This window comes from Mirounga leonina, unplaced genomic scaffold, assembly GCF_011800145.1.
Source record: "Mirounga leonina isolate KUSES-001 unplaced genomic scaffold, KU_Mleo_1.0 Mir_104, whole genome shotgun sequence".
NCBI lineage: Eukaryota > Metazoa > Chordata > Mammalia > Carnivora > Phocidae > Mirounga > Mirounga leonina.
Genome location: NW_023270231.1, coordinates 8,539,134 through 8,558,393, shown reverse-complemented (window position 1 = coordinate 8,558,393; position 19,260 = coordinate 8,539,134). Strand labels below are relative to the sequence as shown.

Sequence of the window (19,260 nt, the reverse complement as noted above, 5' to 3'; positions counted from 1 at the left end):
GAAGCCTGCTTCTTCCTCTCCTGCTCACCCTGTTTGTGCTCTCTCTCTCTCTCTGTCAAATAAATAAATAAAAATCCTTTTAAAAAAATAAATAAAAATTTAAAAAAAATTTAAAAAATAAGTTGCAATTGAATTTTTTAAAAAAAGAATTAACATCTGTTCATTTCACTGTCTATATTACTACATGTAATTTATAACTCAATTTTAAAATAATAACACAGGGGTGCCTGGGTGGCTCAATCATTAAGCATCTACCTTCGTCTCAGGTCATGATCCTTGGGTCCTGGATCCCTGCTCAGCAGGGAGCCTGCTTCTCCCTCTCCTGCTGCTCCCCCTGCTTGTGTTCTCTCACTCTCTGTCAAGTAAATAAATAAAAATCTTTAAAAAAATAAAACAATAACACAGTCATATTTTGGATCATTTGGGTCACAACCTTAGACTCAGTCAATAATTCCCAGGATATAAGTTTGAGGTAGGGTTAACCATTGCGTTGGTACTGTTTGCTAGGATGCAATGGGAAGTTACTCAGATCAGAGGGCTGAAAGCTATTAGCAGAAGGGAGGAGGGGGAGTAGGGCCCAAAGCAGGGAATGTCTTTTGTTTTGCCAGACCAGTACTTCCTGCCAAGGAGACACCTGGCTAGGTATTTTCCTGATAGCCCCTTGCATTAGCCATTCTGAACTAATTTGGAGCTGAGGGCTTACACAGAAGCCCCTTGAGCTGTCCTGAAGTTAGCTCATTATAATGCTAAGATCTCCTCCAATGGGTGGGGTTTTCTGCCATTTTTGAACATAACAATGTATGCTGTAGCATGTTGATGTGCTAGGCATGTGTAATTGAACCAAAGTGCCTAATAGAATATATATATATGTTCCTTAATATACATACAAACTCCCTGCCCCCTAATACAGTGAATAAAAGCTTCCTTTACTAACTGCATGGAGAGAGAGTACTTTGAGAGCTATCCCTGTCTCCTAAAAGTAATGAAAAGTTCTTTGCTTTCAACACTTCCTTGGGTTTTGTTCAATTTAGTGGACCCCAAGAGGTGAACCCCTTGAGTTCAGTTAAAGTATAAATGATGAACTAAATGGACAGTATTTAAAATTTTAAAACTCATTAGGACCTAAGAAATCAAAATCTTTTTCCTTGATAGGGTATGCACACATTTTTCAAGTTTAAGAAATAGATCTCTAAGTTATAATGATACCCCAAGGGCAAGAACAAAGGTTTTTGTTTTTTCTTTTTTACAACCTCCTCTCCCCTCCTCACTCCTATCCATTTTTTTTTTTTAAAGATTTTTATTTATTTTTTGAGAGAGAGAGAGAGAGAGAGACAGCAAGAGAAGGAACACAAGCAGGGGGAGTGGGAGAGGGAGAAGCAGGCTTCCCGCTGAGCAGGGAGACCGATGTGGGACTCGATCCCAGGACCCTGGGATCATGACCTGAGCTGAAGGCAGACGCTTAACGACTGAGCCACCCAGGCACCCCACTCCTATCCATTTTTAAAATTGCCTTTGATTCCGATTTCTGTGACTCCTATCCTCACATGAATGGCTCTGTCCCAAACTCTCTCTCAAGCTATGATTTCCCATTTCCAGATGCCTAAAAGACATCTTTACCTGTATGTTCCTCTGGTATATCAAACTCACAGGTCCAAGAAACTAAAAGTAAATTTAATATTAATTCATCATCTTGTCCCCCCGAAATTTTTAAGCATGTTGATGTGTTAGGCATGTGTTTGTGAGATACTTTTATACTAATTTGTGAGATACTTTTACTAATTAACTCATAGACTCAAATATACATATGGGAATTTATTAGGGGGTAAAGATAAATTAAAAATGAATCATTAAAAATAATAAACTGGATTCCTACTTCACTTATACTAAAATAAGTTGTCGACAGATTTAAAATGTTAAGATGTGGGGGAAAAGCACTAGACGAAAATGTGTACAATAATCTTGGGGTGAGATAGCCTTTAATGAGCATATCATGAAATTCAGAAACCAAAAGTGAAAATAACAACCTAGACTATATAGATTTTTGTAAATATCTGCATACCAACAATAGCAATAATAATAGTGATAATTAACCAAGTCAAAAGACAAACTGTGAGAAAATATATATGATGCATGAGAAATCCAGAGCTAATTGCCATGCTATATAAGGAGATTTGAAAATCAATCAGGGAAAAAAAAACCCTTAACATTCAGCCTTTTAAAGTGTAGAATTCAATGGTTTTCAGTATATTCAGAGTTGTGCAACCATCACCACTATCCAAGGGACACTGCCAAATTCTTTGAGGTGGCCACTGGAATTGGCAGGTTAGTGGGGGAGGGGTACAGATGTTAAACTGAAGGCTGAGAGAAAGGACTGGAAAATAAGGATGTAGAACTCAGTATTGTAGAAAACTCTTCCAAACACTGTTATTGTGAAGAGGTAAAGGTGTGGAAGGGTGGAGGGTGCTATATAAGATCCAAGGAGGACTGTGAGTTTTGTTTCGCCTTGTTTCTTTTCAGTTTTGGAAGGTCTACTACTAGAGCACATTTGTATGACAGTGGGGATGATCCATTAAACTAATAGGAGGTATTATGAGTTGAACTGTGACCCCCAAAATGACACAATGAAGTCCTAATCCCCAGCACCTCAGAACGTGACCTTGTTTAGAAATAGGGCTGTTGTCCAATTCACATTTACAGACACAGAAATGTAGAATTCTACTGAAAGAAGGGACACTGCAAGTCTCGTGGCCCAGCCTGCCATCAGTGGAGTGGAGAAGGATAACCCTCCCCCTGGAATCACTGTCTTTCAAACAATAATACAATTATTACGAGGAGTAAAAGCAAGAGAATATGAGGACATGTGTATTCAGGTTAGTAAATTTCATAGAGGGAAGATGAGGAAGTCCTGTCTGACTGCTTCAATTTTCAGTTAAGTATGTGGTAATGCCATCAGCTGAGGGTGATGAGGAAGGAGGGATACATGAGTCAGAACTTTGAGGAGAGGACTGAACTAAAATATGTAACTTTTTAGCTAATATAGGAGAATTTTAAACACTTTTTATTATAAAAATTTTCAAACTTACAGAAAGATTAAAGAGCTTAATGAACATCCTTATACTTTCTACCCAAATTCAACAATTGTTGGTATTTTACTATAATTGCTTTCTCTCTATATATTTTATATTTTTAAAGATTTATTTATTTATTTTAGAAAGAAGGAGCACACTAGCAGGGAGAGGGGCAGAGGGAGAGGAAGAGAACCTCAAGCAGACTCCCGCTGAGTACGTGGAGCCTGACACGGGGCTTGGGGCTCGATCTCACCACACAAAGACCATGACCTGAGCTTCAATCCAGAGTTGGCAGCTTAACCGACTGAGCCACCCAGGCACCCCTCTACATATATTTTAAATTAAATTTGTTTTTCTGAAATATTTCAAAATAAGTTGTAGACATCATGACATTTTACTTCTTTTAATGTCATGACATTTTACTTTTAAAAATATCAGCATTCATTTTCTAAGAATAAGGTCATTCTCTCATATGACAGCAATACCATTGTCACACTTAGGAAGATTCACAATTCCATAATATCATCTACATTTAAATTTCTCTAATTGTACCAAGAATATATTTTACAGCTTTTTTAAAAAAAATCAATATGTCATCAAGGTTCCCACATTTTGTTTACTCTTTTCATCTCCTTTGTTAAAGGAGCGGTTTTAAATTCACAGGAGGAGAGCCTGGGTGCCTCAGTCATTAAGCATCTACCTTTGGCTCAGGTCATGGTCCCAGGGTCCTGGGATCGAGCCCCACATCAGGCTCCCTACTCAGCGGGAAGCCTGCTTCTCCCTCTCCCACTCCCCCTGCTTATGTTCCCTCTCTCACTGTGTCTCTCTCTGTCAAATAAATAAAATCTTAAAAAAAATAATAAATTCACAGCAATATGGATCCTCATATTGCCCTCCTGTCATGCCCCGCCCCTCACACTTGCACAACCTCCTTAGCAACAACCCCACAAGAGTGATACGTTTGTTACAGTGATGAACTTACATTGACACATTGTAATCAACAAAAGTCCACAGTTTACATTAGTAAACTCTTGGTGTTGTACATTCTGTGGGCTTGGACAAATGTATAATGACATATATCTATCTTTGTAGTGTCATACAGAGCATTTTCACTGTCCTAAAAATCCTCTGTGCTCCGCCTGTTCATCCCTTTCCGTCCCCTGCCAGCTCCTGGCAACCATTGATCTTTTGTCTCCGAGGTTTTGCCTTTTCCAGAATGTCATACAGTTAGAATCACACAGTATACAGCCTTTTCAGATCGACTCTTTTAACTTAGTAATATGCATTTATTTCCCTCATGCATTTTCATGGCTTAATAGCTCATTCTTTTTGGCACTGATTAATATTCCATTGTCTGGATGTACCACAATTTATACATTCACCTACTCAAGGACATATTGGCTGTTTCCAAGTTTTGGCAATTATGAATAAAGCTGCCATAAATATTTGTGTGCAGGTTTTTATGTTAACATTCATATTTTTTCCCCTATCACATTAGCTTTTTGAAGGGACAATACGAGCTCCAGCTCTCTGGAAAAGAGAGCATTCCAAGAAAGAGCAAGTTCTATTAGCATAAGATGAAACTAGATAAGTGCCCATTGGATTTGGTAAGATAAAATTCACTGGAGAAATTGGCAGATTTGCAGAGGACTGGTGACAGAAATCAGACTACAGTGGGTTAAGAATAGAAAGACAAGGGAGAAAGAGCTATACTATGTACCTTTTCAGAGGTGGCTTTATTTACTTTTTAAGATTTTGTTTATTTGAGAGAGAGAGAGCCCACCAGTGGGGGGAGGGGCTGAGGGGCAGAGGGATAAGATTCCCCACTGAGGAGGGAGTCCCACTTGGGGCTCCATCCCAGGACCCTGAGATCATGACCTGAGCCGAAGTCAGACACTTAACTGACTGAGCCAGGCACCCCTCAGAGGTGGCTTTAAATATCTCTAGCTGGGGCTTGTCAATAAATACTGTTTTTCACAAATTTTACACTTATTTCTCTTCCTTTGGTCATTTCTCTCAATGTAAGTTTTAAAATACAGTGTAGTGAGATAAGATTTTGAAATATTAATCTTTGTATTTTTTAATTTCTTATAGCACCCTCTTAATTTTCTCCTACTTACTTTGCAGCATCTACAGAGCCAGGAGGAGAATTAAGATAGTTCAAATGAAAACACAGAAAACCAGCAAATATTTGTCCTGCTGTTGTTATTCTCTCGAATCTAAAGCTAATGAGGATTATGAAGTGGATGGGGGTGACAGAGGATCAGTCCTTTCTCCCCGATTCAGGAAGAAGAGATACAACATTATCATGACTGAGATGGGAAGAGAGGGTATTAGAGCCACCCTCTCTATAGTAATGGTCTCCAAAAAATCAGTTGACAAAATTTGACTGGTGATTAAGGCTCAGGTGACTCCTAATTTGAAGGAATGTTAGACTTGGGGTCTCAACGAAAACTTTTGTAAGGAGAGTGAATGTCTCCATATCTTTGGGCTCTGGGTCCTTCTATTTTACTTTGCCACTACTTTTGGGGCCCCCACCCTATTTCCAGGAGATAGTCCCATAGAAGTCATGAATAGCAACAAGAATAGAGGATCTGGAGTGAGGGTTTCCAGGGATGGTGAGGAAGGAGGCAGGGCATCCCAAACTGTGCACAATGCTCTCTTGTCAGTAGTGTGAACATGGACAAGTATTCAAGGTTAAGGGCTAACGTGGATATACAGGGCCTGAGTTGAACTAGACATGGCCCTCAGTTCCCAAGCCCAGGCTTCCTATCACTTGGGTTTTTACCTGTTAGCCTCAGCATACACAGGCCAGGTCCTGCATGTTCCCTGGAAGCAGCATGCCAAAGACCTTGAAGCAAAAGCTTGAAGCGTAAATAAGTCCAAAGTTCAGCTCTTTCTTTCTAAAGAGACCTCATCCACACATTCAGTACACACTAGCCTGGCACTCCCTCAGAAATGTAGTCCGTTCATTTCACAGCTGATTTCTGAAAGGTCTGAACTTTCTCCCCTAGATAGCCTCCTCCTTTGGGGAGAACTGGGACTGATGATGATGATGATAATGACGACTTCTGGCAACACTATGGAAAACTAACATCACTGGCCACTCACTCATGTAGTCCTTGATGTAATCCATTGCTGCTCATTTATTATCCTCTGTACCTCCATCCTCATATTATTAAAGCTGTGCTACTTTTTCTTCAGCATAATTAAGTCAGTTTGTAACTTTATGTAAGGGTAAGTGTGACTGTCTTTCTTGCTAGACTGAAAGCTCTGTGAAGATAAGAGCCATCTTCATACATTTTTTTTGCCTCTAGCATAGTAGTTATTTGAGAAATCTTGGTAGTTTTAAACTACTCTCACTGGCAGATCTCACCGATCCATAAGGATCAGAGTTACCATCCATATATACACCGTTCCCAGATGTGTATCTATTGTTCAGAGCCTTCTCCCGAGGACCTATATATGCAAGGCTCGACCTGACATCTCCAATCTCCACTCCACCTCAAACTCAGTATGTCCCAAACTGAATGTGTCTACTTCCCTTGGCAAATGGGCTCTTTCACCCAAGTTCTTTATCTCAGGGAATAGCAAGGTCATTCATCCATTGTTTAAGCCAGAAAGCCTTCAACTCTCCCTTAGGCTATGGGCCATCTTCTCTTTTTCCCTGGATTATTATCTTTTTTTTTTTTTCTTCTAAAGCAACTAGACAGTGTCTAACACAGACTAGGTACTAGTAAATATTATTGGATAAATGATCTGACTTCTGGTTTATTTCCATAGAATTAATTTTTCACTCAGCAGTCAATGTGACATTCAGAAACATCTGATGCTGATCCATTGCCCTTTAATGGCTCACTATTGTCACAGGTTAAAGATCACATTTTGTATTAATGCAATTTGCTCATTATTATTCACACAATCATATCTACTTATTCTTGCAGTTCAACTTCTTGCCACTTTTCTCCTGGTGATACTAAATGTTGTTTATTAAATGGGGCAAACTCTCTTACCTTCCCATTTGATAATACATTTCCACTGAATCCTCATCCCTGATCCTCATCTGACTCACTCCTACCCATTTCTTCAGGTCCTAGCTTAGTACTCACCTCCTCACCTGACCTGAAAGGGGTTGGAAACTCCTGCTAGATCACAAAGTACTTTGCAAACCAAGATCTTAGTTAACTACTTAGCTAATCAAGGACCTACATCGCCTTTTGCTTTCAAACAATTTTGTAGGAGAACTTCTTACCTGGGGGCTCAGTCAGTTAAGTGTCCAACTCTTGATTTCGGCTTATGTCATGATCTCGGGGTCGTGAGACTGAACCCTGAGTGGGCCTCCATGCTCGGTGGGGAGTCTGCTTGAGATTTTCTCCCTCTGCCCCTACCCCTGTGCTCTCTCTCAAATAAAATCTTTAAAAAAAAAAAAAAAGAAAATATTATCTGCAATAGGAGGAAAATTGAGATCACCTCAATTACTTAAGGCCTAGATCAGAAGCCTAGTTTAGGAGCTGAGTATCTGTAAATCTTCATTAGGCCTTAACTATAAACACTTTCCAATATATGGCCTTTCAAGACTAGAAGCTTCTCAGACGCTACTCTGAGGTAGTGTTAGCAAAACGCTGGGAATACATTTTAAAACTGTTCCAAATATCTACTATGGTATTTTATTTAATGAGATAAAGATATTTATATCATACTTGAAGGATTATAATGCTGGGGCTGGACGGGGTTAGGAGAGGACAAAAAATAAAGTTTGGGAGTCAACCTTCTCAGTCTGAAGCCATCACACACGTGGTACCAAAGATTCCTCCTAACAATCTGTTCCATTTTCTTCATAATCTCAAAAAGGAAGAAATCATTAGCTTCAAATTGTTTATATTTTTAGAAAATGCAATTTTAACAGGGGCATATAAGGATTTTCTTCCATTAATGACCCCCAAATTTTTTGAAACCCTCCTCACAAAACTCAGAATTTTTAAAAAAAGTACAAGAATGCAACCTAATTTCTTTTAAAACAAATATTAACAAAAAGTAATACACACAAAAATAAACAAGTCTTCATAAATAAAGCCATTTTAAACTGGTAATCCAAAGAATAATCTCAACATTAAAACTTTAGTTTGGGAATAAACTATTTGTCTTAAGAGCTTTATTGAGGCATAAGTGACACATAAAAAACTATATATTAAAGATATACAATTTGATGTTTTGACATATATACATATACACACACCCATAAAACCATCACCATAATTAAGGCAGTAAATATATTCATCACAAAAATAATACCTCTTATTCCTAATATTGGTAGTTTTTCCTAATCAGTCTAGAGGTTTATCAATTTTATTGATCTCAATAAACTTTCATTGACTTTTCTCTATTATTTTTCTGTTTTCTAGTTTTTTGATTTCTGCTCTGATCTTTAGTATTCCTTTTCCTCTATTTAGTTTGGGTTTAAGTTGCTCTTCTGTTTCTCATTCCTAAGTTAAAAGCTGAGGGCATTGATTTGAGACCTTTCTTCTTTTGAAATATAGGCACTCAGTGAGATAATTTTGCTCTAAATCTGTTTTAGAAGCATTCCATACGTTTTGATACGTTGTGTCTTCATTTTGATTCTCTTTGAAATAGTTTCTAATTTCCCTTTTGATTTTTTTCATTGACTCATGGCTTATTTAGAAGTGCATTATTTAATCTCCCAACTATCTATGGGTTTTCCAGAGATCTGTTATTTCTAAATTAATTCCATTGTGGAAGAGAATATAGCAGGTATGATTTGAATCCATTTACATTGAGAACTGGTTTTGTGGCCCAGGATATAGTCAATATTGGTAAATTTTGTGTTTACATAAAAAGAATGTATATTCTACTGTTGTTGGGTAGTTTTTAAATAAATGTCAATCTAATCAAGTCGGTTCAGAGTATTGTCCAAATCTTCAATATCCTTTCAGATTTCCTATATATTTGTTCTACCACTTATTGAGAGAGGCTATTTTTTTCCAACACAGGGCTTTGAACTCATGACCCTGAGATCAAGACTGGAGCTGAGATCAAGAGTCAGACACTTAACCAAATGAGCCACCCAGGTGCCCCAGAGGGAGGCTATTGATATCTCTAACTATAATGACAGATTTTTCTATTTCTCCCTGAAAATCTCTCAGTTTTTGATTTATGTATTTTGAAACTATTAGTGGGTGCTTTGTTTAGATTTTGTCCTCCTAATGATCTGACTCATTTATCATTATGACATGAACGTCTTTATATTCCTGGTTATATTCTTTGCTCTGAAATCTGTTTTATTTGTTGTTAATATAGACACTCTAGTTTTTTGTTTTCAATTGGTTTACATTATCCTGACTTTTTTTTTTTTTTTAATTTGTGGTAAGGCCATTTAACAGATTTACTCTTTTAATAAATTTTGAGTGCAAGATATAGTGTTTTTAACTATAGGCATGGTATTGTAGAGCAGATCTTGAGAACTTACTCATTTTGCATGACTGGATTAAATAGTCTCCATTTCCCCCTCCACTCAACCTCTGGCAGCTGCCATTCTACTCTCTGCTTCAATGATTTTAACAATTTTAGATAACTCATGTAAGTAGAATCACATGTAGTATTTATCTTTCTGTGATTGACTTATTTTACTTAGCTAATATCCTCAGGGTTCACCCAGGTTGTTGCATATGGCAGGATTTCCTTCTTTTTTTAAGGCCAAATAATATTCCACTGTATTTTCTTTATTCATTCATCTGTCATTGGACATTTAAGCTGTTTCCACATCTTGGCTATTGTGAATAATGCTGCAATAAATATGGAAATGCAAGTATCTCTTTGTGATTTTCATTTCAATTCTTTTGGATAAATACTCAGGAGTGGGATTCCTGAATCATCTGGTAAATCTATTTTAAATTTTTTGAGGAACCTCTATACTATTTTCCCTAGTGACTGCACTATTTTACATTCTCACCAACAATGTACAAGGGTTCCAATTCTTCTATACCCTTGCCAACAATTTTCTCTTTTATTTTGATAATGCCATCCTAACAGGTGTGAAGTGATATATCTGTGTGATTTTGATGTGCAATTCCCTGAGGACTAGTCCCTCTGAGCATCATTTCCTATACCTGTTTGACATTTGTATGTCTTCTTTGGGGAAGTATCTATTCAAATTCTTTGCCCATTTTACATCAGGTTATTATTATTATTATTATTTTTTGCTACTGAGCTGTAGTTCCTTATACTTCTTGGAAACTAACCCCTATGATATATAGTTTGCAATTATTTTCTTGAATTCTTTTCACTCTGTTGTTAGTTTGTTATGCAGAAAAAAAACAAAGTCTCACTCGTCCAGTTTTGCTTTTGTTGACTTTTGGGATCATAACCAAGAAATCATTACCAAGACCAATGTCATGAAGCTTTCCTATTATATTTTCTTCTAGTTGTTTTATAGTTTAAGGTCTTTGAGATGATTTTTTTTTGTACGGTTCACTGTTTTGCATTTAGATATCCAGTTTTCCAAACGCTATTTATTGAAGACACTATCTGATGCTGACTTATATTTTTGGCACTCTCAACTAGTTTCTTGTTTGCTCACAAAGGGAATTTGTCTCTGTATTACCGCTGACTTGGTCGGTATGTTTATGGGGTGGGGGAGGAGGGTCCAAGGCTTCTATTCTGCCATCTTGCTGATGTCATGTCTCAGCATGGTATATCTTTTTTTTTTTTTTTTTAAGATTTTATTTATTTATTTGACAGAGAGAGAGACAGCAAGAGCAGGAACACAAGCAGGGGGAGTGGGAGAGGGAGAAGCAGGCTTCCCGCCGAGCAGGGAGCCCGATGTGGGGACTCGATCCCAGGACCCTGGGATCATGACCTGAGCCGAAGGCAGACGCTTAACGACTGAGCCACCCAGGCGCCCTCAGCATGGTATATCTTAAAAGATATATGGGGCACCTGGGTGGCTCGTCGGTTAAGCATCTGCCTTCAGCTCAGGTCATGATCCCAGGGTCCTGGGATCGAGCCCCATGTTGGTCTCCCTGCTCAGCAGGGTGTCTGCTTCTCCCTCTCCCTCTGCCTCTGCTCTCTCTCTTGCTTACTCTCTCAAATAAATAAATAAAATCTTAAAAACAAAACAAAACACTGTATTACTTTTCACCTATTTTTGTCTTTATATCTGAAGTGCATTTTTTTCTAATTTCTACATTTCTTCTGAACTTGTGGCTTATAATAGCATACCAACCTTATAAATCAGTTATTTTAGATGAAGAATCACCACTTTCTAAATAATATACTACCATGTGTGATTCTGGGGACAGGTAGGGAGGGGAGAGCAGAGACAAGAAATACACCTTAAATAGAACCATTAATGTAATTTCATATAATACAAGTTGAATAACGGGGTAAATGATTTAATGTGTGGTTTTATTTCATATTACACAAATATTAATCAAGCAGCCAGCAGTCAGATGTCAAGCACTCTAAGACAAATTCTCTTGAAGATAGTTTCTCAGATTTTTAGTCTATCTAAGACTTGACTGCACAGTTTGTAAAAAAATGCAGATTTTCAGGCTAAACTCCAGATTTTAATTTAGTAGGATTGAGACGGAGTCTAGGAATCTGCAAATTACTGACCAACTCAGTGACCCTGACAGGAGACAAAGAGATCACTATGGAGTTAGGCATACCCTTATTTCTTATTTGAACTGGATAAATGGATGATGGGTACAACAGAATGAACATTATTAGACAATCCAGGTAGAGGCAAGAACAAGCCAAGGTGTTTTAGCCTAGCTTAAGAGTTTCAGATTAGAAAAGGCCTCTGGTATCAAACTAAAAAACCTATAGATTAGAATCTTGAAACTGTCTAAGGTTTCAGAGTAGGGGAATAATAATCTGAAAAATTTTTAAAGGAATGTTGATTGGGTGGGATGAGTTGTAAGTTGGAAAGCCAGTGAGAAGGTGTATAATGAGGTGATAAAGGTAAGCATCAAGGAGAAGGTACAGATAACAGAAAATAAAATGTCAGAAGTCATACTGGTAAAAAATATTGAACTTCCCTTCACATACCTAAGAATAGAAAGTTAATATTAAATACATTAAAAATATTCATTACAAACATAATAATAATAGCAACAATAGCAACAATAATAATAAAAATAGGAGGAATGAAATAATCTTTAACAGGTCTTTCAGATGTTTACTTGCATCATTCTTGAAACTCCATAGGAGCTCAACAGCAGTTTGTATTGCCTGGAAATTTAAAAAGAGGTATTAGTCTTCTAAACTAATCCATCAGTCATTATAAATTAAAAACAGGCATTTCCTATCTTCTATAAGGCAGGAGAAGCAATGTCTGCATTCTGTAGCATAATTATATATATATATATATATATATATATATATATATGTATATAAATTTTTTTTAAGTTTTATTTATTTAAGTAATCTCTATACCCAATGTGGGGCTCAAACTCATTACCCCGAGATCAAGAGTAGCATGCTCCTCCAACTGAGCCAGACAGGTGTCCCACATAATTATATTTCTTCATTCACTATTTCAATCAATTTTGATTTATTGTCAAAGATAAAAAGATTCATAGTCAAAAAAGAAAACTTTACTTGTCCACAACTACAAATTTGACATTTAGGTTAAACATTTAAAGGTATGAGAAAGGGGACAATTCTGGGGGTAGGGTGGGGTTTGGGTGGGCAGGTAGGAGCAAAAATGTCAGACAAGGCTTCAAGGAAGATGGGACCTGAACTGGGCTTAAAGGTGGGATCTAGACATGTGGAAAATAGAGAGTACGGAAGGAGGAAAAGGCATTTTACACAAAAATCTTAGTATGGATTTTGTATATCAGAAATTGTCAACAAATTCTCACAGTTTGTAAAAATGGATAACTTGCAACATGCTGTGAAACCAAATCCAAAGGAAGATGTCACTTATGCATTTATTCCTTTCTTACCTTCTTTCAACGGCGTTTTGAGAGCAAAATTTTCTTTGCTTTCATGAAGAAAAGCCTTTGAAGGATCAAAGTGTTTGATACCAAGAACTTTATTCAATTCCTCCTGTAGTTTTGTCTCACTTTGTTTTCTTTTAGCAAGCTGAGAGCGGAGTTTTGACACCTCCTATGTAAGAAAAATATAGACAATAAACAAGAATTAAAGTTCATGTTGGTGAACTGTGTTATCCATGTTACTGACAAATTCCAAAGTTGCTCATCTACCAAACCAAAAGGCAAAAATCACTACTAGATACAGGATTTAAGACTACAAATTAAAAATGACTCTGAAGGGCTGTGACAGAGGAGATAATGAGACATTTAAATCTTCTTGCCACTCTACAGTGGCAAACATACAAAGCTGTTGCTGATAAAAGTTCATCTCCAAATGAAATGCAGAGGCCAACCTCTGGCATGACAGCCTCAGAAGCTCCACTAACCTGCTTCCCAGGGAAATTAAAAATTATAAAAAACACAACCATTTAAAGCCTGTAAAAATGGTCCTAAGGCAAAATGGCCAATGAAGAAATCTCTATTCAAGCAAATCTAGAAAAATACAGTAAAAAAAGTTAAGGGTCTGTGGTATTTGAACCAACCCTGCTCCTTAGTGAGGTAAAAACCCTACACCAGACAGCTGCAGTGAAGAATATGGGGCCCTCTCTTCCTCCAGCACCCACTCGGAGGCTTTTCCTGCCAGAAGCTGGACATCAGCATTTCTCTTCTCACCCCCAGCTACCTGTTGCTGAGGCCATGTCCCAAGTAAATGTGGCTGAGAGGTGAAAGGTCCTTTCTTCCGTAGAACAAAGGGCTCTACCTTAGGAGCTGTGTGCTGAAAATGCTGAGACCCTGATCACCTTTGCCCTGGCTCATAAAGTGATGATTCCATGCCAGGGAGAGAACCTCAGGCTGTTCCCCTTTTCCCTCTCCCCCAAGTCCACCAAGCACTCAGTTCCTAGGCCAGATGTGTCGCTCAGAGAAAAGCTGGTCATCTTCTCCAACTTCAGCTCCAAAATCCTGTCTCAGAGATTTTATCTGGAGGGGAGAAGTGGGCTCTAAAACACATAGCTCCTAATTTCTTGCCAGAGGGGCTGATTTCACTTGGAACAGAACTGAGAGAAGTTCAAGCTGGAAGAACAGTAGAGCTGGTGGTGTAAGGGAACTGGGAGGTGATTCAAAATATAGGCTAAATGGTAGGTTTAAAACTGGTGAATAAGACAGCTGGGAGGAGCCCTTCTGGAGTCAGAACATAATCATTGACCTCAGACACAATTTCAATGGAAGAGCCAGAATTTACTTGGGTTAGTTTGTAGAGCAATTATACTCCAAGGCACTGCTGAAAATAACAGAGCAATAAGCAACTAGTTATCTAGCAACTAGCAGTTTAACAAGTGATCAGGGAAACAGAGGAAGACAGCCTTACCAAAATCAGTGTCATGCCAGGGTGACTGTGGGCATATTCTAAACTGAAGCTCCCTGAGTAGCAACATCAGAGGCACAACACTACTGGGAGTGGAGAGAAGGAAGAGAATTCACTAGCACAATCCAGCCAATTACTAAACAAATGGACAAGAAAATAACAACGGACCTGGAAGGAGAGGGCTATAACCAGAAGTGCTATAATATGTAATCTAAAACATCCACTATCTGACAAAAATGTACAAAGACACAGGAAAGCATAACCTATACATTGGAAAAAAGCAGGGAACAAAAACTGCCTGCAAGAGTAACCAGATATTGGACTTATCCAAAAAAGATTTTAAAGTAGCCATTATAAATATATTCATAGGGTGGCGCCTGGGTGGCTCAGTCGTTAAGTGTCTGCCTTCGGCTCAGGTCATGATCACAGGGTCCTGGGATCGAGCCCCGCATCGGACTCCCTGCTCCGCGGGAAGCCTGCTTCTCCCTCTGCTGCTCCCCCTGCCTGTGTTCCGTCTCTCCCTGCCTCTCTCTCTGTCAAATAAATAAATAAAATCTTTTTTTTTTAAAGATTTTATTTATTTATTTGAGAGAGAGAGAATGAGAGACAGAGAGCATGAGAGGGAGGAGGGTCAGAGGGAGAAGCAGACTCCCTGCTGAGCAGGGAGCCCGATGCGGGACTCGATCCTGGGACTCCAGGATCATGACCTGAGCCGAAGGCAGTCGCTTAACCAACTGAGCCACCCAGGCGCCCAATAAATAAAATCTTTAAAAAAAAAATATATATATATTCATAGAACCAAAGGAACCCCCCGCAAAAAAGGTGAGAATACTCAAATTACTAGAATCAGAAATGAAAGAAGGGATATGATGACTGACCTTACCAAAATTATAAGGATTATAAAAAAAGTACTATGAACAGTTATATATCCATAAATCAGATAACATAAATGAAATGGACAAATTCCTAGAAAGACACAAACTACTGAAACTGTCTCAAAAAGAAAGTCAATATGAATAGACTCCTAAGACATGAAAAGATTGAATAGTCATCAAAATCTACCCACAAAGAAAAGCTGAGGTCCGGATGGCTTCCCTACTGAATTCTATTGTACATTCAGTGAAGAATTAAACCAATTATTCATAAACTATTTCAAAAAGTAAAAAAGACAAAATCTTTCCCAACTAATTTTATGAGGTCAGCATTACCTGGATACCAAAACCAGACAAAGATAGTAAATAAAACCTATAGACCAGTATCTGTTGGGATATGGATGAAAAAAATCCTTAGCAAAAATTAGCAAAGTGTATCCAGCAACTTTATAAAAAGGGAATTATACACCATGACCAAGTGAAATTTATCAGAAATCCAAGGTTAATATCCAATAATCAATTATTTAAAAAATCATATCAATAGAAAGTCATGTGATTATGTTATAGACACAGAGAAGGCATTTAACAAAATTTAACACACTTTCATGATAAAGACCCTAAAAAAACTAGTAATAGAAGGAAATTTTCTCAATTTGATAAAGAGTATCTATGACAGACCCACAGCTAATAGCATACTTAATGGTGAAAGTGTGAATGCTTTCCCCCAAATCAGGACCAAAACAAGGATGTTCACTCATATCACTTCTATTCAACATTGTCTGGAGGTTCTATCCAGGGAACTTAGGCAAGAAAAAGTAATCAAATGCATTGTTAGAAGAGAAGTAAAACTATCTCTATTTACAAATGATCTTCTATATAGAAAATCCTAAGGAAGCCACTAAAAAACTATTACAACAAATAAATGAGTTCAGCAAGATTGGAGAATACTAAACCAGTATACAAAAATCAATTTTATTTCTATACACTTGCAATGAACTACCCAAAAATGAAATTAAGAAAACAACTTCACATACAACAACATTACAAAGGATAAAATACTTAGGAATAAATTTAACAAAAGAAGGGCAAAAGTTACATTTTGAAATGGCCAAAACATTATTGAAAGAAATTAAAGATCTAAGTAATTGGAAAAACATCTCATGTTCTTGGATCAGAAGATGTAACACAGTTAAGGGGCACCTGGGTGGCTCAGGCGTTAAGCGTCTGCCTTCGGCTCAGGTCATGATCCCAGGGTCCTGGGATAGAGCCGCGCATTGGGCTCCCTGCTCGGCGGGAAGCCTGCTTCTCCCTCTCCCACGCCCCCTGCTTGTGTTCCCCCTCTCGCTGTGTCTCTCTCTGTCAAATAAATAAATAAAATCTATATATAAAAAAAAAAAGATAGCAATACCCCAAGCCTATCTACACACTCAGCGTAATTCCCATATGAATTTCATTTTTTTATTTTATTTTATTTTTTAAAGATTTTATTTATTTATTTGACAGAGAGAGACACAGCGAGAGGGGGAACACAAGCAGGGGGAGTGGGAGAGGGAGAAGCAGGCTTCCCGCTGAGCAGGGAGCCTGACGCGGGGCTCAATCCCAGGACCCCGGGATCATGACCTAAGCTGAAGGCAGACACTTAACCGACTGAGCCACCCAGGCGCCCCTCCCTTATGAATTTTATATGAGTTCTTTGTAAAAGTTGAATAGCTGGTTTGGGAATTCATACGGAATTGCAAGGAACCCAGAATAGTCCAAACAAATTTGAAAAAGGAGAAAGTAGGATGATTCATGCTTCATGGTTTTAAAACTTACTACAAATCAACAGTAATCAAGACAGTGTAGAAGTACAAGGATAGATCAGTGGAATACATTTGAGAGTCTAGAAATGAACCATAAATAAACGGTCAACTGATTTTCAACAAGGGTGTCAAGACCACTCACTGGGGAAAGAATAGTCTTTTTAACAAATGGCATGAGAACAACTAGATATCCACATGCTAAAGAATACAGTTGGGCCCTTACTTCACACTGTATATAAAACTCTCAAATGGATCAATGACCTAAATATAAAAGTTAAAACTATAAAACTCTTAGAAGAAAACAGGGATAAATCTTCATGACCTAGGATTTGGCAAAGGACTGTTAAATGTCAAAGAACAAGAAACAAAGGAAAAAATAGATATGTTGGACTTTGTCAAAATTTTGTGCTTCAATGAACATCATTAAGAAAGTAAAATGACAATGTACAGAATGGGAGAAAATATTTTCAAGTAATACATCTGATAAGGAACATAAACATATAAAGAACTCTCATAATTTATTAAAAAAACAAACAAACAGTAATCCAATTAAAAATGGGCAAAGGATATAAATAGACAGTTCTTCCAGGAAAGACATACAAATTGCTGATAAGCACAAGAAAAGATGGTCAACATCATTAGTCATCAGGGAAATGCAAGTCAAAACCACAATTAGGTACCTTTTCACATCCACTAGTATGGTCAGAATGAAGAAATCAGGTAATAAGAAATGTTGGCGAGGATGTGGAAAAACTGGAACTCTCATATATTGCAGGTGGAATATAGAAAGATACAGCTGCTTTGGAAAAGAGTTCCTCAAATGATTAAACGTAAAGTTACCAAGCTACCAAGCAATTTCACTTGTAAGTATAACCCAAGAGAAACCAAAACATATGTCCACACAAAAACTTGTACATGAATGCTTATAGGAGCATTATTCATAATAGCCCAAAGGTGGAAACAAGTCAAATGTCTATCAACTGACAAATGGATAAATAAAATGTGACATATCCACAGAATGAAATATTATTAGGTCATAAAGAGAAATGAAGTACTCATACGTTCTACGACATGGATGAACTTTGAAAACACTGTTAAGCAAAAGAAGCTAGTCACAAGACCACATATTATTCGAGTGCACAAATAGGAAATATCCAGAATAGGGATATTTATAGAAACAGAAAGTAAATTAGTGGTGGGAAGGGTGAATGAGGAGATAGGGAGATGACAGTTAAAAGGTAAGGGGTTTCATTTTGAGGTGATACAAATGTTCTAAAATTGACTATGGAGATGGTTGCATATCTGTGAGTGTACTAAAAACCAGAGTTGAATACTCTAAATGGGTGAATTGTATGGTATGTGAATTATATCTTAATAGAGGTGTTAAAAAAAAACTTAAATGCTTAGCTATCTTTCTCTTAAGTAATCTCTACACCCAATATGGGCTCGAACTCATGACCCTGAGATCAAGAGTCACACGTTCTACCAACTGAGCCAGCCAGGTGCCCCAAATGCTTAAACTATTTTTGAATACAGCTTATCTTTATCATATTTATTTATACCAAGGACTTTGCTATTTTGCAAATAGAAATGGATGTGTAAAGCTTTATGAACTCTTCCAATTACTCTAGTGATTTTCAATATACTAATGAGGTAGTTGGAAAACCTGAGAACATTAATAGCCATCTGGTCAACACTCTAAAATAAACCCATAATTCTCAGATGGATGTTCCTGTATAAACTTAGTTTTTTCCAATACCAAAGTCCTTCCTTAAACTCAAATTTTATAGTTAGAATAACAAATGCCCCACCCTAATACCTTCAGTAGAACTAAGTGTTATTTTACAAACCGATTTGAGTTGGCTATTTTCATCTTTCAGTTTCACAACATGCTTGATTTTTTGCTTTAGATTTTGATGACCCAGTAATTTAGCATACGAATCTCTTAGTTTATTTAGTTGTTCCTGAGCTGCACCATGTTCATTCAACAAAGCCTGTTTCTCTGCTTCAAATGCATCCAGTTGTAGCTGAAAAAGATTTTTTTTATAGACTTAGAAATGTTAAATTTACTTGTCTCATATAAACTACAAAGGAAACTCA

The 19,260-nt window shown here is 37.4% G+C and overlaps 1 protein-coding gene across 2 annotated transcripts in view; it reads right to left on the bottom strand.

Moving 5' to 3' along the window:
• Positions 1–11,468: 11,468 nt before the first annotated feature.
• Positions 11,469–19,260, bottom strand: part of HMMR (hyaluronan mediated motility receptor) — a 36,383-nt gene continuing 28,591 nt past the window's right edge. For both annotated transcript variants that reach the window (XM_035013785.1, XM_035013783.1), the window contains exons 16-18: positions 19,011–19,187; positions 13,034–13,196; positions 11,469–12,317 (exon numbers count right to left, since the gene is read on the bottom strand). In XM_035013785.1, the coding sequence (XP_034869676.1) occupies positions 12,298–12,317; positions 13,034–13,196; positions 19,011–19,187 (360 nt within the window). In that variant the 3' untranslated portion in view covers positions 11,469–12,297. The remainder of the gene's footprint in view (positions 12,318–13,033; positions 13,197–19,010; positions 19,188–19,260) is intronic.